Here is a 27,980-nt window from a genome sequence, read left to right as displayed (position 1 = left end):
AACCACACAGCCAAACAAGGGCTCCAGGCCTCCAACCAATTTAAATCCCAATTAGATTTCTCAGATAGTCTCATAAGGTAACTGTGTGTCCGGATAGGCCTGTGCTTGCTTGTGCGCATGTTTGTGTGCATGATTGTGGATTGTCGGACAACCAGCTCGTCCGTATAAACAACAAAGGTCATTCGCTGTCGGAGTTGTTGTATGTTATTGTCCCGATTAGCGTGTGTGATTTTGTTTTGACTATTATGGTTACAATCATAGAAGGAGTTGACCTTTGACTGTAAAAAATAGAGGATCAAATTATTGTCATTGTCAGAGGATTTTCAGAAGGCCTTATCTTGCTGTGGTAAGTCAACGATGATAAAAATGGGGATATAATTATCTGGAGCGACAAAGGTTTGGGCACAAACACAATGTGTCTATTGTTAATTACACCTACTAATATTACACGTCCACCATCTGTAGTCAGGATAGGAACTAAATCCAGAATAAATAGCGACGCAATATTTGCTGTGATACACAGTATGGAGCGAGGTGGCCTAGAATAAGACACGATAAAAGCTTTTCTATGCGTTCCTGCTCTCTTATGTACAACTCTGCCGGCAGAAACGCTTTAAACATGCAGAAAACGAAGATGATGCAAAGTATGTGGTGCTCCCATTTCACAAGGGTCCCATGAATAAAAACATTTGCACATCAGAGTTAATGGAAACATCAAATGGACATTCCTTAATTTAATGTATGCATTATGCATTATGCCATGCACTAATGATGTCCACATTTGCGGGCAACAGTGGTTTAGAGGGCTTATTATATTTTCATGTTGTTGTATGTATGGCAACAGCTGCTTGAAAACCCCATTGGCCAATTAATACCTTTAAACATAAACAAAAGCACACACACACACACACCCACCAGATGGCCACTCCCCCTTCACCTCTTACATTAGGGGCGCCCGTGGCAACAGGTCAAAACAGGTCCCACCTGAACAGGGCATTTGTGGTTCACAGGTGAGCCCTCTGTCCTCCTCTGCTTGGTCTTTTCTTTACACTCACGTCCTGCATCCCCCGTCTCTGTGGCAGCAAATGAGAGCAGGTCAGCATGTGCTGGGCTACTTCTGCAGGCCAGATGGGATTCAGTGGAGATGACATTCGGTGGACGACCTACTTCATCTAACCATAATGCAGCCTATTCTTCAGATAACCCCCCACGCAGAACACATGGATATGAAAACAAATACATATTCAATTTCATACTGATGATATAGCTTTAATGCTGGGAAATAGAAACAGCTCGTGCCGTTTGTGAAACTCCGGTCCTTGTCATCAACTGTATAAAACTGAATAAAGTTTCAGTAATGGTCTCAAGCCTCCATTCTCCCCTCACCTCTAGGTGGCAGTATTGTCATTTCAACATCTAAAACCAGTTTTTGTCCAGCTTGCACAAACTCCACCAAAAAAAAAAAGAAAGAAAGAAAGAAAGAAAGAAAGAAGGAAAGAAACTCCACAGCAGAATAATGCTACTAAAAGCTGAGCATCTAACTTGCACTCTCAATCCTGCACAAAACATTCGCTGCTACATAAAATATTGAATGTGAAAATTGTTGCCTGGGCCATTCTGTGTGCATCTTGCAGAAAATACCTATGTTGTTAAAGAAATGTACATACAATTACAACCAGTTTGACTGCACATTATCGGGAAACATCGTTTAATCACTGTTCTAAATGTTCTCCTGTTTGAAAAAAAAAAAAAAAAAACCTCCCTTCTGGCTTTGTGGAGTACAAAATAGTTTTATCTTTGCAATAAATCTATATCCAACTAAATAAATAAATCTGTTTTATTTGTTGAGGAGGATCAGTACCTGACGCAAAGGTGAAGTCACTGCAGTGCTGAAAAACAGGACCTTGAAGTTCTCTATACTGGGCCATTTTTTCTCTCAGGTTAAATGGAACATTGTGTTTCGGTTCGGGGTTGGTGGGAGCTTTGCGTGCAGAGCAGCACTCGCTGAGAGTGAGCTGGGAAGAGAGGCAATAAGAGACGCATGATGTGTACAAGTGAGCAACACACAATTAGACTCATTACTGTATCCTAGAGATGAGAGAAGTGCAACGTGGGCACTCCCCTGCTGTGACTTGGCACCCTTTGGAGACAATGAATCATGTACACATGTACACATTTCCCACAACAATACACCAGAAGCGCTTCAAACAGCCTGCCCCATTCATACTCGCCTCAGCCAGCCAAGCACACAGTTTACATTCGTCAGTCACTGGCAAATAGCATTTATGTATCTGGCCAACTCACCAATTCACACTTAACTGCAGGCCTGTTTTCCATCCTGTGACATGGGAAGCACACCCTGCAGTCCAGAGAAGATACCGGATTTAATTCTCCAAAAGGACCTGTCTTCACGTGTACGGGGCTTCATGGTCAACAGAGGAACGGATACAAGGAAACTGCTGCTTAAACTAAGTGATCCTTAATAATGTTTGACTATTTATACACACAGGCTGCCACACAGACACCTCCTTGTGTCCTTGCTTTACCCTCCTTCCTTGGCTGCAGGACTGTGGGTGCACCTGGACTCCCCAGCAGAGTGCTGGTCTGACAGCTAGCTCTGTGCTATGCCACGGTGTGCACTGATTGTCTTATCTGCCCATTTATTACAGTTGAATTGCAACCAACCTTGCCTGAAACCTGCTTTCAGACTTTGTTCGGGTGACTTGGGATGCATGATGCTGCAATTGTTGAGCTTTCGGAAATGGGGGTTCTGTTGCAAATCTATTCAGGGTTATTTTAACATACTGAGATACTTCATGTGATTCACGGGTGCATTTCACTGGCTTCACATAATATTAGCCTCCATGCGCCAATGCTCACAATGTTTCAGCAAACTGATACAAAATTAATTCCTGACAAGTATATTCCACTTCGAATAGCATTAAAAAGGATCTCACGTGATTGGAAAACCTAAAAAAAAAAAAATAAATGCATCAGTGTGTGAGGGGTGGCTGGCTCCATAAGGCTGTCCACACAAGCTGTTTGCACACAAACCAGCACTGATGTCTTCTGTCAGCCCTCATTTCGGTAAACACTAAGGTCTACGTGAAAAAAAAAAAAATGGAGTGACAGGTGCATGATTGAGGTACTTAAAAGCAGACACTCTCAGCGACTCCTTCACTCCTGATCTCCCAGGGTTGCTGTGTTTCTCTTCATGCGTTACTATCCTGACATTACATGCATCAGCTCTTTTTCATCTCCTGCAACATTTTTTTTGGGGTCTCATTTGCTTGATTTAATGCACCTTTTGGAAGCTATAGTGTTAATTGTGTGATGGTTTCTATAGGTCGTAATAATCACCTCATTATCGTTCACAGCAGCAGAATTTCTTTCTTCAATAAAAAAAAAAAAAAAAAAAAAAAACGAGGATTACTACTTCTTAGAGCAAACTTGTTTGATTCTGTCAGACAGGCAGTGCCTTCACATGGACTCTGCCACCTTTTCAAAGACTTCGCTTTACAACAGGTCTGCTCAAATGAGATCTGTAAAAGATAAACATTAAATATGCATCCGGATCTTCTGCTTGGGCGAGTGGACTGAATCTGTATGAATGGCTAATGTGTTGCTGTGATGGCAAGCAACTAGATTGATCACTCATTACGATATCTGCTCCATTGGCCATTAACACCCGCAAGGAGCCTAACCATGGGCCCCATCACACACCAGGGTTAAATTGAGAGTGAAGAAGTGAAGTGTGCTGGTGTGTGCGGGCGTGTGTTTGTGTGGGGATGTGGCGAGAAGAGTTCCTGCATGATCCAAATGTGGTCAACTATAGGCTGCTATAGGTTGAAAGCTGTAGTGACAGTAAAGGTGAGCAGGTTCAGGTGTCCCCGTAATTGGCACAATAAGTCTCTATGGCTTCTCACCGGGGTTACTGTGCTCTGTATTTATCACACTTGCAGTTCACATTAGGCCACAATGCTGCCGATACACGTGTGACAATTAACAAATGGCTGTAAAAATGGAGGGCAATCATACTGTATGTGTGACAAAATGAGACATACTGCGGCGCTTTAAACTGTATCCATCTGTACTCACATGTGGTCTGCCCGAGACTTTCCCTCCTGGTGGCATGTTCACTGATGATCTAAGAGTAGGACAAAACAACACATGTAAATTTAAGAGCGACTCGAGAGGCTCTCCACACCCATCGCTGCAGGGATGTTGTCAAATGAAAAAAATTTAATAAACCTGTCCATGACACCTGCACATGCACTCGCTTTCTTTCTGCACCTCTTGTGTTTTCTTTTTTTTTTCACCTGCCTAAGTGAAGGATTTATTTGTATTACACACAGTACATTGAACATGCCAATCAGCCAACAGTGCAGCTGTCTGTGTGTTGTCTGTAAGCTGTCTGCATTCCTTTAGAAATTAACAGTGCTCCACAAATACTCTCAGACACGCAGCTTTAAATGCTAAAGTGGGGACAAATGTCATGACAAGCTGTTCCATCAGCGACATGTCAAAATCACTCAAATACACTTCTTAATTACCATAACTGAATGACTAATGCTGACCGTTTTTTAAAACATGTTAAATTCAGTTGAACATAGAGCCGCTCTGTAGTCTTTCACCCCGTCCTCACACTTTTACATCCGCCTTTTAAACTCAGTTTAAACTTGCGGGGGCAGAAAACCGTTTACATTTCTCTTCCAGAACTGCAGCTAAAAACATGGTCCTTGTAAATCTGCAGGTGAAGAACCCAAACACTCATTCGAAGTCGAAAAACCAACAGCGCTCACATTCACAAAGGTCATCTTTAAATAAGAAACCATTAAAAATGCATGATTTCATATATAAAATATATCACTTTGACATCAACATTTTAAAATATTTAAAAAGTAGGGGACATTAATTTATATGGGCTCTTCGACCACAGAATCCACGACAGATGCCCAACACAACTACTGACTTGCCAGCAGTTGCTGCGAGGCTGTGTGCTTTTTTTACGAAGATGTTGGTGTTGACATAAAGCCTGTTTACTCCACTGTGCTCCCCCCCCCACCCGTCCACAGAGACCTCATATGGAGTGAGGGGACCCCTATTCATCTCCTCCCAAATGGGATAGCATCCTCCAGGGGAGAGGGGTGACACAGTCGCTGCCAAGGCGATGGGGAAGTCCTTCGGCTGATAATAGCAGACGACGGGGGGAACAACCTCAGCAGGCACCAGGCCAGACAAGTGTCAATCAAAGTACCTCTCCTCTTTTCCCACTTTGGTCACTACCACTGCTCCACTCTCTGTGTCTCTCTTCCCTCCATCCCGGCTCCTCTCCTTCACAGTGTGCACACTCCAGAAAGCTCTGGTTCAAATCTCCAGCCTGGAGATCCTCGCAGCGAACATAATAAGCGTGATGTTGTGACATGTATTGGTCGGGGCATTGATGAACACAAACATCAATTACAGATGTGTAATTGTGAATAATAAGACACTTTAATGGGTCAGCTTATTGTGTATGAACAAGGACAATAACTACTAAAGTTTAAAACAAACCAGGGAACAACGTGTCCAACTATGTCTCCTCTCTTCCCTCAGCTTGTTGGTTAACCAATAACAATCAACTAATGTGGATCCCTTTTACCTAATTAGTAATTACCACAATGATAATTACATGACTGTGCAATGGCACAAAACAAATTGTTATGAGAATAAAGTGCACTCCCTTCTCAATTTGCCTAATTTGAAACTTTGAGTCAAAATCACCCAGCCATCAATGGTAAGAAACAAAAACAAAACAAACGGCATGCAAATATGGAGAACAACTCATTAATAGAAGATGTACGCATTTGCAGGAGAAACCGGTTATAACCTAAAAAAAATGCTTCATGCATGTAAGAACAAAGCTATATCCTAAAAAAGCAAATTGTACCCATTTTCTGAATTACAGCGTGTTACAGGAAAAGTAGGTGCTCTGCATTCAAGTTAGCATCTAGCAATAAACTCTACTTTCTCTAGTTCTAGTTCTATTGCACACTTTAACATCCCGTAACAGGATGAGCAGTTACTGTAGGATAATGAATGGGCAGATGTATTCTGTGGATACTGTAATTCCATTTTTTACCATTTTCAGTTATGCTTTTTGTGCCATTGTGCTGCTATAATGGTAATGATGGAAGGAAACAACAAGCCAGTTTAACTCTTAAGTCACAAAGTTAAAAATCAAAATCCCCTTCATTGCAATGCAACAAAACAAAATATAAAAAAAATATGTAAGCACAGAAAAACTAGATTAGCTTGATTCTGCTTCAAGGGGACTTAAAAAAAAGTCAAGACAAGTAAGGTGTAAAAGTGAACCAAAGAATTAAATTCCCTGCAAGTTTAACAGAAATAACACTAAAGGAAAAAAACATTACATTTGGCTGCATTACAACATACATTTGAGATGCAGTGGGAATAACGCAGGCTTGTTGATAGAAGCAGAACTGTCACGACGGCTCTGTAAAAGTGGGAGTGGTAACGGCATGGTTTTTGCTGCAAGCCGTCTATTAATGAGACATCACTCCATCAGGGGTGGTCTGTTATGACAAATACCAGAGGCATTGTAGTATGTGTTTGTTTGTTTGTGCGCAGGATGTGTGAGTGTTTATTTGTACATACATGCCCCACAGCAAACAATGAATAATGCAAATTTCCAGGATTTTTTTCCCCTTATTCATAAGACCTATAGGATTTATTTAAATTGTCATGATGGACCAATAAACAAGACTAGTTATCACACTCACACTTTTGATACAGCAGTGATAGTATTAATACTGTAACCATAATGTAGATGCTATTATTGGAAATCATAACATTAGAATGTAATTATTGCATGACAGTGTTAATGTCATCTACATTTAATAACTAGAGGTGCTAGATCAGCTGCATGTGTAAGAGTAGCATGGTATAAAAAGAAACCACATGACTCATAAAATATATAACACAGCCCATCTTGCAGATTGTCCAATTGCACAAACATTGACACACACACACACACACACACACACACACACACTCTCTCTCAACATGCGCCGATTCTGTCATAATAGAAGCTTATGAAAAATTAATTTTTACCGCTTCAGTAAATCTGCAGCTATAGCCCAATTGGCAGCCTCAATGAAATTTACAGTCTGTGCAATGACAAGATCTTCTGTTGTCTGTTGAATCAGATTGGGGAAACAAAATTCTATGGCAACAATACAGATTATAAATTTGTTATGATTATAAAATATGATCAGAGATGAATATTTTTAACTAACTTGTTTTGTCCCTCTTTTTGTCCGTTTTGTGTCCTAATTTTACAGACTTCGTGTAACATTTACAATATCCAGTTCCACGTTTGCACGTTTGAATACCAAATACTTGAGCAAACTAATACTGAATTTCCTCAATGAAAAATGTATTCTGAACTTCATAAACCCACAAAAACATAACTTTTGCAGTATAACTCAAACTGCAAAAAAAAAAAAGGCCTCTGTCCTATCTGTCTGAGACTAAAGCGATCTGTGAACTGTTTTCTCTCTCACAGCATTTCAGCTGACATCACCAAGAACTCATTTTACCAGTGCAGCATAGTCCCTGGCATCAAGGGAACGAACACAGAATCCTCTCTTGCACAACGGATTCCCCTAACTCACCAAACTCCCATAATGACCAAGTCTCTTCATTCATGGCTGTGGTTGATGTTTGGCTTGCACTGTTGCTGATATTGCCCCAGTCCTCCTGCTCGGCCCTTTCAAGTCCATCCATTTGACTAAGTGAAAACAGCAACAAAAACACAAACAAAAACCTCCCCCAAGCCCAGGCATGCACAGCCAAACCTGACATTCTAATTAGTTTTAAAAGTAATTGCTCGAAATGATTAGTTGAGTTGGGCCACTTTTCCCTGTTACCTCTGGATTGGAAATATAATTGCGACGGACAGTAATTGGCCAGCCGTAGACTGTTGGTTATTGTAGTCTGTTGTGGCTGGCTGCATCATTACGAAGGCTTGGACGCGGTTCAGCTTTTGAACTACAGTGACCGAAGAGGAACACAAACACACACGCACGCAATGCTCTGCTTCCCCATGCCAGCTCTCCATCATCACTCGGGCCCATGCCCCGCTCTAAGGATCTAAGTTATTTCCCATCCTGACCTCTCTTTTATCTCTCTTTCTTCATCTCCTCCATTTCTCTGCCCTTGCCCTTCTCTACCTTAGGGGCAAATGGGACGTCCGTGGACAGAACGCGAAGCTGCAAGCTCTAATGTGGAGGGCAGGATGTTGAGCATGTAGTAGTAGAAAGTGGATGATCATAGAAAATGAGTGCAGACTCTGAAGAGGTGAGATTCAGGTCGGTAGCAAATGCGTCAGCTTCATATCTTTCTGAAACAGTCCAGTGCAGCATAAGCACACAGCTGAAATAGATCAAGAGGTAACAGCAGAGAAGGCTGTGCTGCTAAATCTACACATTTATGCCGTTCATGAGCAGCCATTACTATATCTTCTGTATGCATATCTGAACGTGTGTCACAGTCTGTGTCCGTGTGTTTCTTTGTGTATGCTCGCTCTCGGTTATTGCCTAGATCAGTCTGTGTCTGTTTATGTTTGCTGTGCAGAGTTTCCTTTGCTAAATCGTCTGGAAGCCGAACAGCCCCCATCAGTAAACCAGGCAGAATGGGCTGCGTATTCTGCTACAGGATCCAGGACATGCCAGGGGGACCACACACACACGCACACACACACACACACACAGTGTACCTTCTTCTCGTTGACTCACGATGACTCACTGACTAATTGACCATCAGAGAGGAAGACAGTCATACACATTTTATTTATTTTTAAAGCCATTACATTTTTGATTATACTAATGACACAAATCATGATGATCATGATGCTTGTCGTGTTAAGTTGGGATGACAAATAGATTTTCAGAACAGACGAAGAGACGAGACAAACTCCACACCCTCACTTCCTGCTCTGCCCACAACCGACAACACTATCTAGAAAGAGAGCTTTCCTAACAGCAAAAGTGTATCTGCCAATTATTCTCTTACTCTCTCTATTAAGCAAAGGGATATAGGTCAGGCCTGTCAGACTAAGGCTTGTGTCATCTCACCCCCCCCTCCCCTTCCCTGCATCAATCCTTGCCTTAGGATAGTGGTCCCAGCTTTCCATTAGGACTTTCAGTGAATGTACTGTATGTACAGCAGAGACCCCCCCCCCCCCTCCCCATGCACATACATAATCCCAACCACCCGCGCCATTAGTCGGAAGAAGCACTAATGGTGTTGACTGCCTTTGGTGGTGGTACGGGGGACCAAGGCCAAAACGCAAGCCAACGTTGCAAAACCTTCAGCTTCTTTGTATCAATACAATCCAAACTATTACAAGTGTTGTTGGTGGTGTTTCGTAGAAACACTTCTTCAGTGGAATTCAGCAAAAGTTAAGTTTGCCTCCTAAATACTCTTTGTGGTAGTTTTTTTTTAAGTCTTTGATTAGTGGACTGCGAGCATTGACAGCCTGGTGTGTGTGATCATACAACAAACTGACAGTAGGAAGCTCGATAGCATCCTACCCAGCCTCTAATACCATCTGTCTAGTATGGATCTCTGGAGGTTGACGGCTGTTGGCTTGGGCTTGAGACGAACACACCACAAGCCTCAAGGCCCGGCAAAACAGAGCTGGAGGAGGTGTATCTGCCCCAATTGAAGCTGTTCAGTCATCTTCACACACAGAATAGGGACTGGTGGAGTACCTCTCTTTCTCTCTCACCCACTCAAACACACACACACACACACACACTCTCTAAGAAAAGCACAGATGATCAAACGCGACTGTGATGTTTTAATTAAGATGTACTAACAGGCTTGATTAAAAGGAGAGAATGAAAGGATCTGTCAATGAAAGGAGCAATTCCCTGATCAGCTAACAGCAACACAAGTGAGTGGGAGAGGAGGCAGTGTAAAGAAGAAGTGCTGGAGGAAAACAGGATGCATAAACAGAACCGAAATATGCAAAGAGAAAAAAGGAGGAAAACTGATGCGTGAATGAATTCACACGGCAGTGAGATTGATATGGCTCCATATCAATGGTTTCCGACAAGCCAAAATTGAGTGTGATAAAAGCCGCATAGGTTTTTCTCAATGACCTCCTGCTGTTTGTGTGTCTTTACAGCAGAGAATTTATTTCAGACCTTACTAAGAGACACTTGCTGTCAGAGATCTAACACTGCAGCATCTGACCTAAGTTTACTTTTCAGTCATGTTCTTTACCTTGGATGAAAGTGCGTGTTGGGAATGGTTTTCCTATTCTCCACGTGGTTTCCTCTTTTACGTGTCTCTGCACTTTTAAAGGATTCGGTTAACCTGTAAAGAGATGAGGAATCAACACATACTGCCCATTTTCCTGTCTCAGCCTCATGTTTACCTGTTCTCTATCCCACTTCTCTCCTGTCCAGTCTGCTCCAATCTCCTCTTCCCCTTGTGTAGCTCCTCTAGTTTGTGCTCCAATTATAGTACCTTGTGCTGAATTTATCACTTGGTATTAAAAAAAACAACAAAAAAAATGCGGCAACTCTGGTATTAAAACGATTCAGACCTTCATTGAAAATCCAGATTGCCGATAACAGATTTAATAGTTCCATTAAAAAAGTTGCTGTATGACTCTTTGTTGTAGAGACAATAAACCTACAACCGCTCATCTTTAATAGAACTTTATCAGTTAAAAGTGACAAATTCAGAATTAATCAGTGTCATTTTCTGAATTTTAACACTTAATGCAGGATCATTACAGTAAAGAGAAGTTTGAAGTTTAAAGAAGATCCTCAGATGCATATTCGGGCAGAGCAGCAGCAAACAAGCATTTGCAATGACTGGTTTGCCAAATATTTGGACACAAAGTAAGTTCCAATTGCTATTAATCTACATCAGGACCAAATCCAAAACGGCATGAAAAGTGAAGTCCCAGACCTGAAAAAACAGGGGCCTTAAAATCCTCATCATCGTTTCCACAAAAAAAAAAAAAAAAGTGATTTGAACAAAAGTTTCAGAAACATTTCAATTGCATGAAACATTGCAATGGTTTTCCACTGTATAAACCTCAGGAGGAACATTTACACATTCATGTGAGCAAAATTAGTATAGTTCTTCGTGATTCCAGAAGGCGCTGCACAAATATGAGGAATAACCGCAAGTAATGAAATCACAAATAATAAAAAAATAATAAAATCTATGGTGTGGAACTGAAAAGTAGCAAGCTTATCTGACATCTGTAGCCCAACATACAATAGTCAGGAAAAAAAACACCTGCATATAAATTATTTCTAGTAATATAATGTGGGAGAAATGCAGTACTTGTATCTAAATATTTGGCAGAAATAGGATCGGCATAAATCCCTACTGTGAAGAATTTGCTTTTCACATTGCTACTTTAAATAAAATTTAAATGACACATTACATCTAAAATACTAAAATGTAAAGTTCAAAATCATACAGAGACCTGCATCTGAGTTTCCCACAGGAGCTACTCATCCAATAACTGTGAAATTGATCTTTATGACATTAAGTAATGAGCATGTAATCGCAGACATACTTCTACAAACTGGAGCGACATCACATAACAACACACACACACACACACACACACACACTTGTGTTCTGTGTCCCTCTTTTCTTACAGAGGCAGCAGACACACCTCAGCCCTGCTGACAGTCCACAGCCTAACTCTGTGGGGCTGCACAGCTCAGCACATCTGTCTGTTGTCCGTTTCTTCCACTCTCCATCTCTTTCTGTCTCACTCAGCATGATACTGATCAACACCTGTGCCTGGTCATCATCGTCTCTGGTATGACAACAAGGAAAGATACATACATCAAGGAATATTCCGCTCAAATTTAGACACTATAAATGTAAATCTTAATGACGTTAAGTTAATGGTGGCAAACAGAAATTCACCATCGGGAAGCAGAGTAACACACACGTATCCTCGTACAACGGTATCTTTCAATCTAACAGGCACTGAGTCACATTAGCAAACAGCCAGAGCTCCCTCTATGGGGCAATATTTTTAAAAGGACATGCTAAGATTACTTGTGTCAGCTTTTCAGCTGAACACTGGCACCGTGCTGACATGCAGCAGATGAATATTAAACCTTGAGAAACAAAGATGTGCTTGAAGCAAAACCCTGAATAAATACTTTTCATATACACACATACGCACTCTCACAATCTTGAGCGTCTCTGCCAGCAGGCACAATCACACTCACGCAGATAATTCAGCGTCACAGGGAGCCTTGTCTCTGACCCTCTGGCCCCCTCCAGACAGAGGAAGCAGCTGGACAGGGACCCACGGCTGCCTCCAACTCACTTCCCTGGGGAGCTCCAAGGAGAAGAGTCGCTGTTTGCCTTGGAGAATGACCAGCTGAGCTTCCACAGCTCAGTATGTGAATGTGCTGTTATGTCCCCGTGTCCAGGAAGGTAGGAGGGGGACAAGCAGCCATCAGAAATGAGCAGCAGATCAACACTTTATGTTGGACTGAAGAAAAATATGATGTTCAAACAGGCTTATTTTACCCTCTGGTCAGAGTCCTGTGAAGTTGCTGCTTTTACTAAATCGCTGCACTCTGCTCTAGTGACAGAGCAGTTTTTCGTGTGCTATAGGTGTAGAGGTGGTAACACTATTATAAGTCATAATAATTATTCAGATTTTATAATTTAATATATTTGTATCCCTACACAAAGTAGTTCCCCTATTTTGTTGTCAAGTAAAAATCCTGTTACACTATAAATGGAAATATTGTGGAAATCAATGTTTTCTTTAACATAACACAAATATTGGTTTTATATTTTTAAGCTAAGATCACTAGTTTTTACTATCTGAACATATAAACACAAGTTTTTCTGATCTGAAGTCTTAACTTTTTTTTTTAATGATTTGGAATAAATTAAGTTCCGTAAATTCAAATTTTTACATAAACAAAACAAGTAGACCATCAGTAAACTTTCCAACATGCACACTGTGAGACTCCTTGGGGTTTTTTCATGATAATAGAATGATAACTATGACAAAGTGCGGAATTCAGCGCCTACCCCAGACCCAGAATTTAACGTTTGTGGGAGCAATCTCATGTGTATTTGTACTGGTTTCATAAGCTGCAGCTGCAAGTCCCTCGTGTTGAATGAAAAACTGATTTTTTTTTAAAGAAAATCTATTCATGTTAAAAAGATGTAGTAAAGAACCCAGGATAAGGCTCTATGTCACTACAACATGGTTAGAGTCACCCATTTAAAAACTAAAGCAGTTTAGGAAAAACCGGTTTCCATGCAATTTTCTAGTAAAGTAAAAACCTATTTAAGCGTATAAATGAGCAGGAATTAAAGTTTCCGAAGTTTCAGAAACGTGCAGCTTGCTTTAACAAGTTGTCTCTTAATCGTTTGCCCCAATACTACTGCAGAAAAGTGCCAATAATGTCAACGTACTGAGAGTGTGACACAGGTTTAGTTTTTACACACACGCACGCGCACACACACACACACACACACACACACACACACACACACACACTTTATTCAGTGGTGAGTGAGGGACTTAGTAAGTGCTTATTAATATTGTATGGTTAAATGGGAATGTTAACTTTTTTTCTTTCAACTGGCTCGATGAAATATTAAACGACATAAGAGCTTTTGTTTTACCACAACACTGAGAAGAGGTAAACATGAAATTAATAAAATTTTTGAAGGGAATGAGCAGGGCTTTTCTGTTTAAAGTTTATACACAAACATCCTGCAAATATGGTTTTAGGTCAATTTCAAAGCCAAATCAATTCAGCCGCAGTTAATTATCCATAAATATGTACTGTTCAGTATGATCTGATCTTTTTATAATTGTGTCACATTACTGAAGGAGCACAATCTGCAACATAAACCTTGTGTACCTCCTTTTTTTTCCCCTTCCTTTGCCCACTCTCCTCCATTAGCATTTCCACAGAGACACAGCTTCGCTCGCTGATCATGCATTGCTCTTTCTACAGCTACTAGAAACATACAGTGTGTTAATGACATTTAAAAACAAAAAACAAAAAAAACATTCAAGTTAATTTAGAGATAAAGGATACATGACTGTATGAACTATCCTACCCATGTAAAATATCTGGTATGAGCCTAGTGAAATTAGCATGATTAAATCATTTTACACATTTTTTAAAAGTAAATATCAATTTTATTCATAAATTGTTGAAAACAAAGTACTGTGTGGTATGAACAAAGTGCATGAGTCAATCTGAGTCACTCTGAGTTTTAGTAATCCGTCTGGTTGGGCTTTCACTGAGGTTCCCAAAACTATGTGGCGGCCAGAGCTGTATAGGACAAAAGGCACAGAGAAACAATGGGTTAAAAGAGGGCTAAGTCTCACAAAACAACAAAAATAAAGGCCTTCCAACCACTATCTACAACATGCTATCTCACTACTTTGACACATTTGTTAATGCGGCTTTTAATGATGTGTTTGGCTTCATGGAGGAGCTTGTTATTTCATCAGCTGTTGTAAGAGGGCCTCCAGTGGAGTGCCGCTGTCCAATCAGATGGGCAGAAGGTTGACTGACCTGTTTCCAGGGTCGTGCTTGCTATGACATCCAGTGACATGACAACACAGCAGAATGGAAAGCTAGACAATATGTTGTCCAGGCATTGGTCAACGGGACACACTTGCTTTGAACTTCCAACTGACTCACATGTCTGGATTGTGCTTAAAAATGACCATATTTGACTAATAAATACAATCACAGCTAATTTCTGGTTTTTCCAAACTAACACATTTTTTAGTTTTATATGTACAGCATGCTTAGTCTTCTCTTTACCTTTAAGCAAACACGCCCTCGGATGAGGGCATATGGAATAGGGCCATAGCTCCTTGAGTCAGTGGAATTCCCAAGGTTATCACCTTCTAGCCATACATGGCCTTTTGGAACCTAAAAACATCACCACACGTGGAAAGAGTGATCACAAACAAAGAAATAAAATAGCACCAACCCAGAAAATATAAAACTACATTTACTTGTAATAGTGAACTGATTTATTACGTAGTCAGAATTTACCCCAACCCCACCCCATATACCCCCACTGAGTGGTCCCAGCCTTCCCTCCCTCTTCAGCCTTAACGTCAACCTGCCTGTCCCTCTTTAACCCGGTACCGTCTTAGGAGAGGGGTCATGGGTAACGGGCAGGGTCGGGAGGGATTTAGAAGAACTTCAAACGGGGTCATTAGGCTGTTGCCTGAGATCTGCGCCCCTCTTACCCAGCGAGGGCAAAGCCAGAGAGGGGGCTGAGATGGCTGGGCAAAGAAAGAGAGAGATGGAAAAAGGGAGATAGAAAGGGCTAAGCTGCGGCTAGCAGCAGTGTACAAGGGTCTCCACCGTGGACCGACCTGCCAGTGGGGCGGTCATCCAAGCGGGCACTAATTCACAGTGACACCAATTATGATTAATCTCATCACTTTAGGAGAGTAGGCTTGTCAAGGCCCTAATTAAGTGCGCTGTCCCCTCTATATGTGCAGACAGGATCAACAACACATTATATTGTCATAATGGGCATCACAATCCACGAGTCTATTTTTGTGTTGCCTAACTTTTTAACGGTAAAAGTCCTCTAGAGGAAAGAGAATAACACGAATAACGAAACAAAATATTTTCCACACTGGGGTGACGTCACGTCTTTCCTTCACCTCTTACTCCTTATTCCAACTCACCAGCTCTCTGTGATACTGCATTTTGTTTCATATTCAATAATTGAGACAGATGATGTGACATAATCACGAGCCAATGACATGTTGACCTAACATGAGGTAAACAACTCCGTGAATAACGACGACACAAATGAATATCATTAAAGGAGTCATCTGAGAACCATATGTCAGCATGCTGGATTCCCACCATTACACCTCATTAACATGGTAACATATGCTGGCTCCCAAGCACAGGAAAAAGAAACACCACCGTTTGTCATCTGCCAAACCAGAGAACCCCCCTGGTTTCTCATCTTTCTTAAAAAAAATAAAATAAAAATAAAAATCATCATTACACACAACATCATACTCAAGACGAGGGTGTACAGTAGGTAAAGAAATTTGAAGTGTCTGTCCAGGATTTGGTGACACCACAGTCAAATGTTCAACCTCAGCACTTAAACGTTTAATTTCTTAAAAAACGAGGAAGCTTTTCATGACTGTGCACTTAATTGTATTAAAGTCCATCCTGAAGGAAATCACCAAGAAGTCAATCCATCCAATTGACAGCAACAGAAGACCCGGACTTTGATTCCAAATCTCTAAACCCACAGAGAAACGAAAACCCGTGTAAAGACGAGAGAGGAAAAACTGAGTAAAAGCAAAAAAGCGAGGAGGTCTAAAACCTGACACGTTTTGTGGCCAGCACAAGAAATCAACTCATGCATATTACTTTGCAAGTTGCAGGTGTACACAAAAAAAAACCCTCAAAAAAACAAAACAAAACAATAACAAAATAAAACAAACAAACAAAAACAGTCAAAGGCAAATTTCTGGTTTAACAATAGATTGCAACATAACCAGATAATCCCCAACCATGTTTATCAAAGACAAGCCTCTATAAATCTGTTTGATAGGTCTTTTAGAACACACCCGAAAAGGTATCGTGTACAGAATATTGTTGTTTTCTTTTAAATTGTTTTTAATGTTCACAAAACTGATTATTTTAAAGTATATAATATTTTTATGCAACACTCACTCATGTCTTCTTTTCAAAGTACCTATAAACACCCTCCACTAGTTTCCTTGTCTTCCTGCATGCATATAAATGCAGTCTTAAAGAAGTTTCCCTGTACACATGGGTAGTTAGGACAAGCAAATCGTCATTTTGGAGAAACATTTGACTTTAAAAGTGAAATCGCTAAAACAAATAGACCGGATTTCAAATATCCAGGTAGGCACCAACACAGAGTTGTAGTATCAGGACATGGAGCCACTTTGAACAGCTCTGCTGGCAGCTCCAGGTTGATGGATGGCAGAGACTGCACCCGCCCTGCGGTTGGAGGGTGGGTCGACGCGAGGCATTGTGTACCTGTCAGAGACGTGTCGAGAAGAGCTGGAACTGGAGCTCTCCTCACCGTGGAGGTGTGTTGTTCAACAGCCACACCATTACAGTGCTCATTATGTTAACATGATTGAGATGGGAGATTATGTGAATTATATTATACATGCTTATAGAGTTCATCTTACACCACACAGTCCATCTTTACCGCAAGGAACATAACGTATCTCTCCTTCTGTCCCCCTCTCTCCCTCTTTGCTGTAATATTAGGGATCAAGTGTCATTGTTTTGACACAATAGCTCAGACACAGAAATGATTCCTAAAAGGTGACAGGGCAATTAGTCTGCTGTTGGATCTCTGAGGGTAGAGAAGACCTGCCTTTGTGTCAGAACAAAAAGGAGGTGATGACAGGGTCTAACACCACCTTCCAAAATTCCTCTTTACAGGTCCAGCCGTAATGCCTCACACCATCTTCACGGTCACACACACGCATACACTGTATCCCCTATGGGGAAAAATACCTAAGGGAGCGTAAACGTTTAAGTGAACAGTAGGCACTTCCCCAGTTTCCTTCATATACTGTCACATATATCCTGTGATTGTGCTTCTGGTGTTAAAACACACCAACAAGGCAAGGCAGAATGGGAATTGAAATTTTTTTTTTTTTTGTGAAGCTGAGAACTAAAACTGTTACAGCAGGAAAACAGAAGCACATGCAAAAGTTGTCCTGTATTTTTCAAGATGCAGGTAATAAATAACATGACTTAAGCCCACTTGCTTGTGCTTACAACTGAAATCACAAAAGGTGGAATCGTCCAAACTCCAAAAACAAAGGACAGAAAAAGAAAATGACAAACTCCCACAGTATTTTTTCTTTTTCAGTTTTACTTATTCCAGCCCTACTCGTGTCTTCCACAAGACGCCAAAAAATATAGGAACATTTCTCATACTAGGTAACAGTTTGCTGTCCTTATTGCATGTTGGAGTCTTACAGATATCACTTGGAGAGTTGCACTACTTTTCAGTGCCTTAAATGTATTTATTTGATCAGGTATGGTTATTGGAATTTATAAATTTCGGTTTATTGTGGGTCAATTCAATATATGCCAAAATGTCAGGACTCCACTTGTTACATTAAGCATTTTTGTTTCTAAAAACCAGCATGTATGACACAAAGCCAGAGCTTTAGAAATGTTAGCAAAAATGCTCAGATGTTGCGACATAAAACTTGACAAATCTTAACTCTGCAACCTCAGCAGCACATGAATTGACAGCAAATTAATCCGTGAACATTTTCAAAACCAAATAATCCCGTCAGTTGGTTAATCAAGCAAAAATGACAAGCATGCCCTATTCAAGCTTTTCAAATGTGAGGATTTAGGGGTTAGAGTTAGGGTTAAGATGTCAATGAAACATCAAGAATATGTATTATATTTACATTATATGGAAGTTTTACAACAGGTGATGGACCCTTTCTACAAGTTTTTTTTAATTTTCCAATGACTAAACCAATAATTATCTAAAGAAACAACAAGTGTTACATTTATCATACATACAGAAGCATTGTATCTTTATTTGATTCAAGTCGTTACATCCAATCAATTTGACGTGTGAATAGAATGATTTGGATCAAAAATCTGTTGGCTATTTGATCACAAACTCCTTATAAGGGATCATTTCTGTAATTGTTCCCCAGTAAGTGAGTGGGATAAACCAAAAAGTGATGAAGGGATGGACACTTTTAATGCAACTTAAAACACACCACACACACGCCACTGAGACTGACTAGTTTATATTGTAATCTAAGGAAAGGAGAAACCAAAATAAATAAAAGTCAGTAAGTATTATTCCAAACTTGATGGACACAACAAAACATGGTAGCCCTCCATCTAGTGGCAAGCAAAAAAATTGTCGTGGGATCCCGAATCACAGCGTAATGATGTCACCTATTACAAGTTAAGTCCTCTGTATGCAGAGGTGACACTGGTAGAAGAGAATCCTCTTTATTTTCATTCATTTTGAATGACACTTATAGGCCTGGCCTTATGTTATGTTTTGCTGAACCCATTCAACAGTCTTCCCTCAGTCTATAAAAAACACAATATATTCAAAAAACATGCAACATAAATGCAACCTTTGGTTTGTGGATATATATGTACACACACACACACACACACACACACACACACACACACACACACACATACACACACATACACACACACACCTCTGCCCACCCATCAGTCTGTCCATTCAGCTGGCACTAACTCTAACAGGCTTCAGAGAGATTGCAGGCCTGAGCTGTGGGCGTTGGGGAGAGTAGTAATAGAAAAGCAATGACAGTGGTTTCAGCAGCAGAACCCCTGCTCACTCTCTGGCGTTATCGCTGTTCTGAGGAAATATAGGTGTTGTCAAAAGCTGATATTTTGACCAATGACACAAAATGGAAGTGTGCGGTCTAAAATGTAAACAATGACAGTCTATAGACTGCAGAGTGCACACACACAAAAAAACCAAAGACAAACTGTGAGATGGTTTTGCATTATGCATAGAGATTCTGTTTGTCATTTTAAGGTGAAACAAACTATCAAGTGTTTGGTTGTAAACACATTCTTCATTCATTCTTTATTTTATAACATCTTTAGCATTTTTTCAGTAGTGGTTGGAAGACAAAGAGTAAGACTGAATAACACTCAACAAATCATTTGACGTATATATACTCACATATGTGTGGCTCTTGAACATATCTGATGGGGCACTTGTACAGACCTTGTCACCCTCTAATCCAATTACCCTTTTACAGATATTCATATGTGGGTCAAATGGACTCTTTGCAATTATGATATCTCCCCTGAAAATGAAACGCAGGAAAGAAAGTCACCTAATATGTAACAACTCCTGAAAATTCCTGCCACCTTTTCTTTCCCTCCTTTGACAATAAAACAGAAATAGTGTGAAAAAATGGCTGCAAATCTTACATTTAAAATATAAATTGTGAAATGTTCATATTTTAAACATAGTTATTGTGTCCTTGTTTAGTCTACTGTATATGAATTTGAATGGAACTCACTTTTGTATTTTGCAAAGATGACGACTCATCCTTTCACAGAAGACAATATCTTGGTTTATGATAGTGGGCTCCATGGATGGACCAGAACACTAAAGAATAAATTGTATTTATTTATTTACACACACACACACACACACACACACTTCATGTACACAAAATGAATTAGCATAATTTGGAAACAAACAAACAAAATCATTTACTTGGTGATCTTAATAATACTTACTACCACAACTTCTCCAATGTATTCAAAGGCACAATGTGCAAAGCAGCCATACTGAAGTGTGTAGCCCACAAATCCTAAGGTCTTTCCCAGCACACGGCGGAACATCACCTGCAGCACAAATAACCACAGGTTATGGCACAATGTAAAAGACATCAAATGATTATGACAAACAGTAGTGATGTAACAACATTTATGGTAGGCTTAGGTCTCCAACAGGACTTCTAAAAACCAAAAGCTGTTTGGGGTTTAATTTTTAAAGGTGTGGACAACATTGTCACAGTTGGCCTACTGCTAAGATGGCACATTCCCTGGTGTTTCATTCTCAAGGGCTGAGCGGCCAGTTCACACCAGAAAACTGCCCTGAACTTTGACCCTGCGTAGGGTGGACCAATCAACACATTGTGCTCAGGTGATGGACAAACACAGAAACTGTGACACATCCAGCCAAGCAGCTCTGCACTGTCCGCAGCTAATCCCCAACACTGTGCTGCCTCCACTACCACCAAAATCATTAGAGCAGTTATCAACTTCTGTCAGCACCATAGAAACACAGACACCCCCAGCACCCATCTACCTTCCCTGCAAACACTGTTGTCACACAAATACACACAAGGACAATCCATGTGTCTTCTAAGCAAACATCCGAGCCACACTCAGGTTATTGACTTTTACTCAAGCTGCAACCTGTTGGATGGACAGAAGAAAGTAAGTCAATCTTTACACACTGCCATTCGAAGGCACACCTGCACACACACACACAAATACACAAGCAGATTGAAACTGTATGTTTAAAACAGAATAGATACAGTTTTGCTTGGAGGTTAGTTTGCACTTCAAACGTTTTTAGCCCAAGCTGCTGTCCTGCCAGTCCACCACAGGGTGAAGAAATCTTTTTCTCCATCACCCCTATTCCTTCTGTCTCTTTCTCTCTCCATGTCTTCTCTCCCTCCCAGGGTATTATTAACCAAAGCAAGCAGAGCGGAAACCAAAGCCCCAAATCCTCAGAACCCTGGGAATGACTTCCCAAAGATGGACATGGATTAGACCCCACGATTTCTCCCTTGCCCCGCCACCTCCATCTCCCCCTTCCTCCCCGGGTCCCCAACAGACCGGGTGTCAGGTGGCTCTCCCAGCCCTTCTAAAGGTGTTACTCCTAATCCCATTACCCCCCTCCTCTCTTCTCACACATACACACACAATGCTCTCTTATTCATGCCAACTATATTCCACCTATTAAACTCTATATCACTTCTTTCATCACTAGCATGGTTTGTCCCTTTGCCACTCGCCATCCTCTCTGATCCAAAAAGACCAACTCCATCCTTTCACCTCTCTCTGTGCTGCTAAGCTGCTCTTCCTCTGATCACCCCTGGCAACTCTCCGTTTTTTGCTGCCACTGCAGGTGAAGGGGAGCATCTATATACTCAGCACAGGACCCAAATGAAGTGCCCCTTTTGAGTTGAAGTCTGCTCTGGTCTCTTGTTCTGTGCTACAGGTACTATAAACTCAGTCCTCCCACAGCTGGTATAATAACACCTCTGGCCCTATAATTCCTCTGTTGGGAAGCAAGTGGTCTAAAGGTTAATGTGAATCTCAGGTCTGCACTAAGGCAACATGTTCAGCTCTATTTGTCTTGCTCTCAGCTTCATCCGCCAGCATCTCTGTCATCGCGGTAATGTAATGCACTATCACACATCATCTTACATGCTCTTCCTTCTTGCTAGGCTGGGGATAAGGAATCTTTGGTAGCATTCACTCGCGAAACACAGTGGACAGCCTCCCGTACAGCTGCCCTCATATCTCTGTTTCAGCTCCCCCCCTCCATTCCATTCATCATAGGTAGGGATTAAGGGACTTTGCATAACAAGATCACACGGCCAGTGACTGATATCAAGAGAGTCCATATGCAGCCGCCTGGTTTTCTGAGGCACCCTCTGTCATTGATAGTGTGTGTCTGTGTGTGTGCATGTGGTGTGAATGTACACTGGCAATAGCATTACCTATCATAGAAAGTGTGATGCGGTGACTCCTTTGGGATTTGGAATGAGGTGGACATCACAGAGACCTCTGATTGGATCTCTATTACCACTAATTCCCCTGAGCAAAGAGTCAGGCAACCCACGCTGCATCTCTTGCCTCTAATACCCAGCACATACATATGTTGGGGGATACCAACATTAACTGAATGCTGAATTACAGCTGTAAATTAACACAAAGTCTCTCTGTTAATCCAGGATTACACGCCAAACATGTTCATGGGAAAACAAAGAAAGTCAGCGCAGCCCTCTCTGCAGAACCATCTGTGGCCACTTGCCTCCCATGGTTACAGCACAGTGCTACATTGGGGAAAAGAGGGGGATCCCAAATTAATAGCTGCCAATGGCAACACCTTATTGTGTGTTTAACTCTGTGATCCTCTTACTGAGGGAGCTCCGTTAAATCAAGGCAGAGCAATCACAATTTTTGCAGTATCAACCAGCAAAAGTGCAGCAGTATGGATGATGACCATTGCTTCCGCCCAGGTGTCAACGGCATTTTGTGTGAACAATTTGAGACGCTGTAAAAAATAAAATGAGGAGGAGTTGTTTTTCTGTCATCGATGCTGACATGACTAAGAAGGCATCTTCAACATTGCAATGACAGGTACTTCCAAGGGAAAATGGAAGAGACTTTCAAAAAAGAAATAAAATAAAAAATTATAAGCATTTGGCAAGTAGCTATTGTTCTTTCATATCAGCATATGTGATGCTTCCTTAAAAAGAAAACAAACGACCTTGGCAATATTGCAAAGTTTAAAGAAAATGTATTTTAGTCACGGCTGGTGGATAATGCATAAACACATGAAAGGTCTAGAATATTTTAATTTAAAGATTGCAAATGCCATAACTCCTATGCAGGAAATTGTCTGCTTCAACCAAGGATAATAAGTGTCAATACATAATTTTTATTGAACATATCAAATACTGTTGAATTTGGCTATTTCCATAGAGCTTGTCGTTCTCATTAATGTAATTCAAAGGAAACTCAAACTAGTTCAGAAACTGTGAGCAAATATAAATACTGTCAAGTCAATTGCTGCACATCAAAACAGACTTAATTAAATATGTTTTATTGAAGCAATAGGGTAAAATTCAAAGAAAATTATCAGTACTAGTCCCGAGAGATTTGAGCTTGCCATTGGTGAGTAGTGTTAATTGATATACATGGCCAGTCTATTAGAACCACAAAGAGAATCTCAATCTAAACAGCACACAAGGGTCTTGCAGTGGTCTCCTCACACAACTAAATTAGGAAAACATGGGCTGAGAGAGAGCTGGGCAACAGGGGGGCTAAGAGGCTTACAAGCCCCTTGTAGGATATTCTTCTTTTCCCTAAGGATTCCAGATGGAAGGGAGTCTGGAGAAGAAGGCATCAACAGAGAGGGAACGAATCCCACCTCTGACGTCTTCCTCTGGGCAGCAGAAGGCAGAGGAGAGTGGGGTATAAGTCCTGTTGTGCAGGGTTTGATTTGATCTTAATGTGAGCGATAAAAGGGGGGAGGTTTGACAACTAGGGGGGTCTGTTTCAACTATCAGCCCAATCAGAGATAATCCCGCTGCTTTAGACACAGACACCTGGCTTGATGGAGTGACAGATGTAAAAGTCTCAGTCACAGAGGACCATGTCTAGGCCCCATCTCTTGTATGACTGCTTTCTATCAGTCTTAATTGAAGCGACTGATCTCAATATTGCTCTTTTCAGTGTTGCCATTAGCAACACAGCCATGAAACAGCTGAGTGAGGTTACTATTTGTAGGTTTAAAGCTTCAGCTTCTCAATCAATGGGTAAGACAGAACAAATAATAGCCAAGTGATATGAATACAACTGCTATGAATTGAAAGGAAGTGTGGGTTGACAAGAGTCCCTAGCCAATTACATTGAAAAGGAAAAAAAAACTAAATCAGCTACTAAGCCTTATTGTATTGACCACAAGCAAATGTGTGGTGCTGGCCTGGTGTTGACTGAGCTGAGAGATGGTATCTACCATTTTATCTGATTCTCAAAGGAGCGTGTGTGTTTTGCTCTGACCAGCTCCCAACAAAGCCAGATATATAGTTTAACAATGGCTAATGACAGACAACGCAAACTAAAATTAAACCTACAATACTTACAAATGTGGTTTCCTTTTATTCTTAATAAGCATGTTCACCAATTTTTTTCTTAGTCTTTTTTCCTTGATCTTATAAGCTAAACTAAATATGGCCTTTGGCATTTCATCTGCAAAAAATCTCCGGAAACCAAGATAAAGCTACTCAAACAATATGTATGTGTTGGATAAATGGAAAAACTCAAATCCTTATACATAATTAGCTGTGTACGAAACCCATCCACAGCTTGTTATACTTGTGCCCTTAGAATATTACTTTTTCTTTCTGTGCTAAGTAAACAAATACGGTACATGTTGATGATAATCTTGCATCCTCCGGACACAAGACTTCTACGGCTTCTCGGAGTTACACGGTGATGGCAAAATTTGACTGAAGAAACCAAAACAGTCTGACCAGGAAAAGTCTGGCATGTTATGACTGCTGCCATTATATAGTTCGATCAGATACAGAGAGTGATAAAAAGTGACAAAAACACTGCAGAAAAACACATGTACAGATGACACATGGAAAAGGGGGACAATTATGTTATTTTTCTCCAATTAGGCTGCTGTGTTTATACTAGCACACAGTGAATTGTGCTACAGAGCCCAAGGGTTAAACTGGAATTCAAGAGAATAGGAAATAAGTAGACTGACACTGTGCAGATGATGTCGGGAAAGTTTCCACAGCTATGTATCGCAGCATAGTGCACATTGCAATGCTGAACCAGGCTCTTCTCTTTCTGAGATGCGGGTCACTAGGCGCATCCTATTTGTCTGATATAGGCTTTCCACAATGCCCAGTGTTGTCTGCCATGATATATTCCCTTGGTCTCCTGTCACCACATATAAATCTCAACAGTGCTGTCAAAACAGCAGGACTGCCTCTGCTCAAAGCATTTGTAAAGTGAGCAGTTGGCCGCTTGCTTCTTCTGGAGCCTTGCAGTATCCTGTGATCTTCTGCTGCCTCTGGCCTTTCTCTGCCACATAAAGCTTTTTACAGCTGTCCTAAGGATTACAGTGAACACTCACTGGTCAAAGGGTCTTAATAGTGGACAATATACTGTACAAAAGAAGCTGGCTTCTCCCCTAACAGCGATTTCAGAGATCTTAAATTTGTGACAGAGGTTTCCCTCATCAAAGGTAGTTTTCGCAGCTGTCATTTTGACTTGTAATGTCAGAAAAAGCACATGAATAAGTGTTTTAATCTATTCGAGTTCCTCATCATAGTGTGACAGTGAGGCAGCCTGCACAGCCTTAGAACCCAATAACCAGAGTAGTTTATTGGAATACATGCATTGTGAATGTTCTCCGGAAGCTTCCCTCATAGCCATCGTTACTCACAGCTTTAAAACAGTGAGTAAACTTCCGACACAGTGGTGAAGCTCACCACTTCAGTCCACACAGAGCTACTACCACAGGTGCAGGTGTACAAACATGTACTGTAATGCACCTTTATATCTGCAATCCATGACCTATTTTGAATTACATTACATTTCACAAAGATGTAAATAAGTTGATAGATTTAGTAGTAGATGCACTTTTACAAAGGTCATTTTCTGCGATGGGAATAGAATATAATAGAACATAGTAGAGTGGAATAGAATAAAGGTAGGATAAATGGTGAGTGCAGCCATTTAATAAACTACCTTGAAGCCAAGTAGGTTACTTTATACACTGATACACTGGGGCTGACATCATATTATATTCTTTGCAATTTGTCATGAATAAAATATTGTTTGGATTCATTTAATTTGGAATGTAGGCGCAATGTGTTAAAATATAATGAAATGCTCTTTTGTGTTGTTTTATGTTAGGAATATGAATCAAATGCAAAGTTAAGACCACTTTCTGGCAGCTATGGCTGCTTTTCATACAGACATCAGCTTCCCATAGAGGAGTCAGCAACTGATTTACGAGCTAATGTTTGGTTCACAAAGCTCTTGGTTACACACAGTTTCAGATCAGTTTTCGAACATTCAGTGACAGCAAAAGCACTTTAGTTATCAATAAAGCAATTTAGTGTCCGACTGATCAGAGCTTATTAAACGTTCTCCTCATTTGAATATACTTTAGGTAACGTTATAGCGTGCTGGCTCGGTATAGACCGTATTCTCAGCGCTGGAACAGAACAGAAATGTGTGCTTACAACGTTAGCAGCTATAAATTCCAGTAAAACGCTCAGCAAAGCAGCCAGCGTTTACTTTGAAATATTCTTATTGTGCTATATGATGAACAAACCAACAAGGTTAAAGCCGCTTAATACCACGAGTCATGAGAGATTTTTCGAGAATTAAAAAGTTCTGGCTATTACCAAAAACATGTAAGCTCACGTTTATGTATAAAGTACATAAATATGCCACTCAGTACCAGCTAAATTAACGTTATAGTAATACAAAGTGACGTACTCACCTATTTATGCTCAGACTATGCATACAAATTGAACTTCCCTTTGACAGCTTCCAACCGCGACGCAGTAACAATCGCTGCTCTTATTGGTCGAGCTTTACCAAACTCTTCTTTGACTGGATAATGCGCTCCAAAACAGTACAAGGCGTCAGCACGTTAGTTGCAGTATGGCAGCTTCAGTGAACAGTGTGGGCAAATCCTCAGCTGAGCGTTTAACGTTTAGTACTACGAGTTTTCAGAAGAAAACCAGGAGCAAGCTAATTTCCATACCTGGTACCAGACCTTCGGTTCAAAACGGACAGCTCTTAGTTTCGACCGGTGTCACGTCTCTCGACTATCTCCTCGGTTAGTCTGTAGTTGACGAATAACGTTAGCACTAGCTACACAGGCTAACTGGGATTCACAGTGCATCAGTAGCTAGATTTCCGATTATTGATTAAAACAGAACACATACTGAAAGTGGGAAAGGTAGTGGTGAGGTATTTGCATTAGGTTGTTTTGAGAGAGATTTTCCTTCATTATATAGGGTAACCTGCATAGACCACAAAAGTCCAAAAACTTTGAAATTCCTGTCCATTTTTAATACTTGTTCACATAATAGATGTAGGTTTTAAAAAGCAAATATTTTGCAACCCATGTTTTACTGTCAACCCTGCTAAATTTATATCTTTTGGCACATTTTTCCAGAGTATAACACACTGTTTTATGCGAACTAACTTGGGACCCTATGGGTGCATTTATAATGTCTAACGAAGTTTTATTTACACTTCTTTACTTCACTTTTCTTCAGAAAAAAACAGTTATGAGTATGTAAGGTCCTGCTCTCATTCTAGTGTATAGAAACTACTATTGTCTAGTAGAAAACTGGGAATCACTGGGGCTGGTGATTCCCAGGCGATTGATGTCTGAGCTATCAGAACCCCAGACCATCGTTCTGTGCTGATTAAATTTAATGAAGCATTCAGAATAACCAATAAAGTCCCGTTAGCTAACTAGTGGTCTCAAACATTTAAGTTGGTTAATGGAACTGACATTGCCAGTGTGAATACAAAATATGCCAGCACTTCATGCAG

At 40.7% G+C, this 27,980-nt stretch overlaps 2 protein-coding genes across 3 annotated transcripts in view; one reads left to right on the top strand and one right to left on the bottom strand.

Moving 5' to 3' along the window:
* Positions 1-950: 950 nt before the first annotated feature.
* immp1l (inner mitochondrial membrane peptidase subunit 1) lies at positions 951-27,059 on the bottom strand. Of its 2 annotated transcripts, XR_010911821.1 has the most exons (8): positions 26,911-27,059; positions 20,373-20,480; positions 20,150-20,238; positions 19,804-19,930; positions 4,099-4,147; positions 2,305-2,359; positions 1,862-2,015; positions 951-1,073 (listed from the first exon to the last, which is right to left on the bottom strand). XR_010911821.1 is itself a non-coding variant. In XM_067487644.1 (6 exons), the coding sequence occupies exons 2-6, from the start codon at positions 20,475-20,477 to the stop codon at positions 14,292-14,294; spliced, it is 513 nt and encodes a 170-aa protein (XP_067343745.1). In that variant the 5' UTR covers positions 20,478-20,480; positions 26,911-27,059; the 3' UTR covers positions 13,545-14,291. The 2 variants fall into 2 exon arrangements, 1 of the variants encoding a protein (XP_067343745.1); XM_067487644.1 differs by lacking the exons at positions 951-1,073; positions 1,862-2,015; positions 2,305-2,359; positions 4,099-4,147 and adding exons at positions 13,545-14,372; positions 14,874-14,984.
* Positions 27,058-27,980, top strand: part of elp4 (elongator acetyltransferase complex subunit 4) — a 54,112-nt gene continuing 53,189 nt past the window's right edge. Inside the window, exon 1 of the mRNA XM_067487628.1 lies at positions 27,058-27,252. Coding sequence (XP_067343729.1) covers positions 27,075-27,252 — 178 coding nt within the window. The 5' untranslated portion in view covers positions 27,058-27,074. The remainder of the gene's footprint in view (positions 27,253-27,980) is intronic.

Source organism: Channa argus, chromosome 2 (assembly GCF_033026475.1).
Source record: "Channa argus isolate prfri chromosome 2, Channa argus male v1.0, whole genome shotgun sequence".
NCBI lineage: Eukaryota > Metazoa > Chordata > Actinopteri > Anabantiformes > Channidae > Channa > Channa argus.
This window is presented reverse-complemented; position numbering and strand designations above follow the sequence as displayed.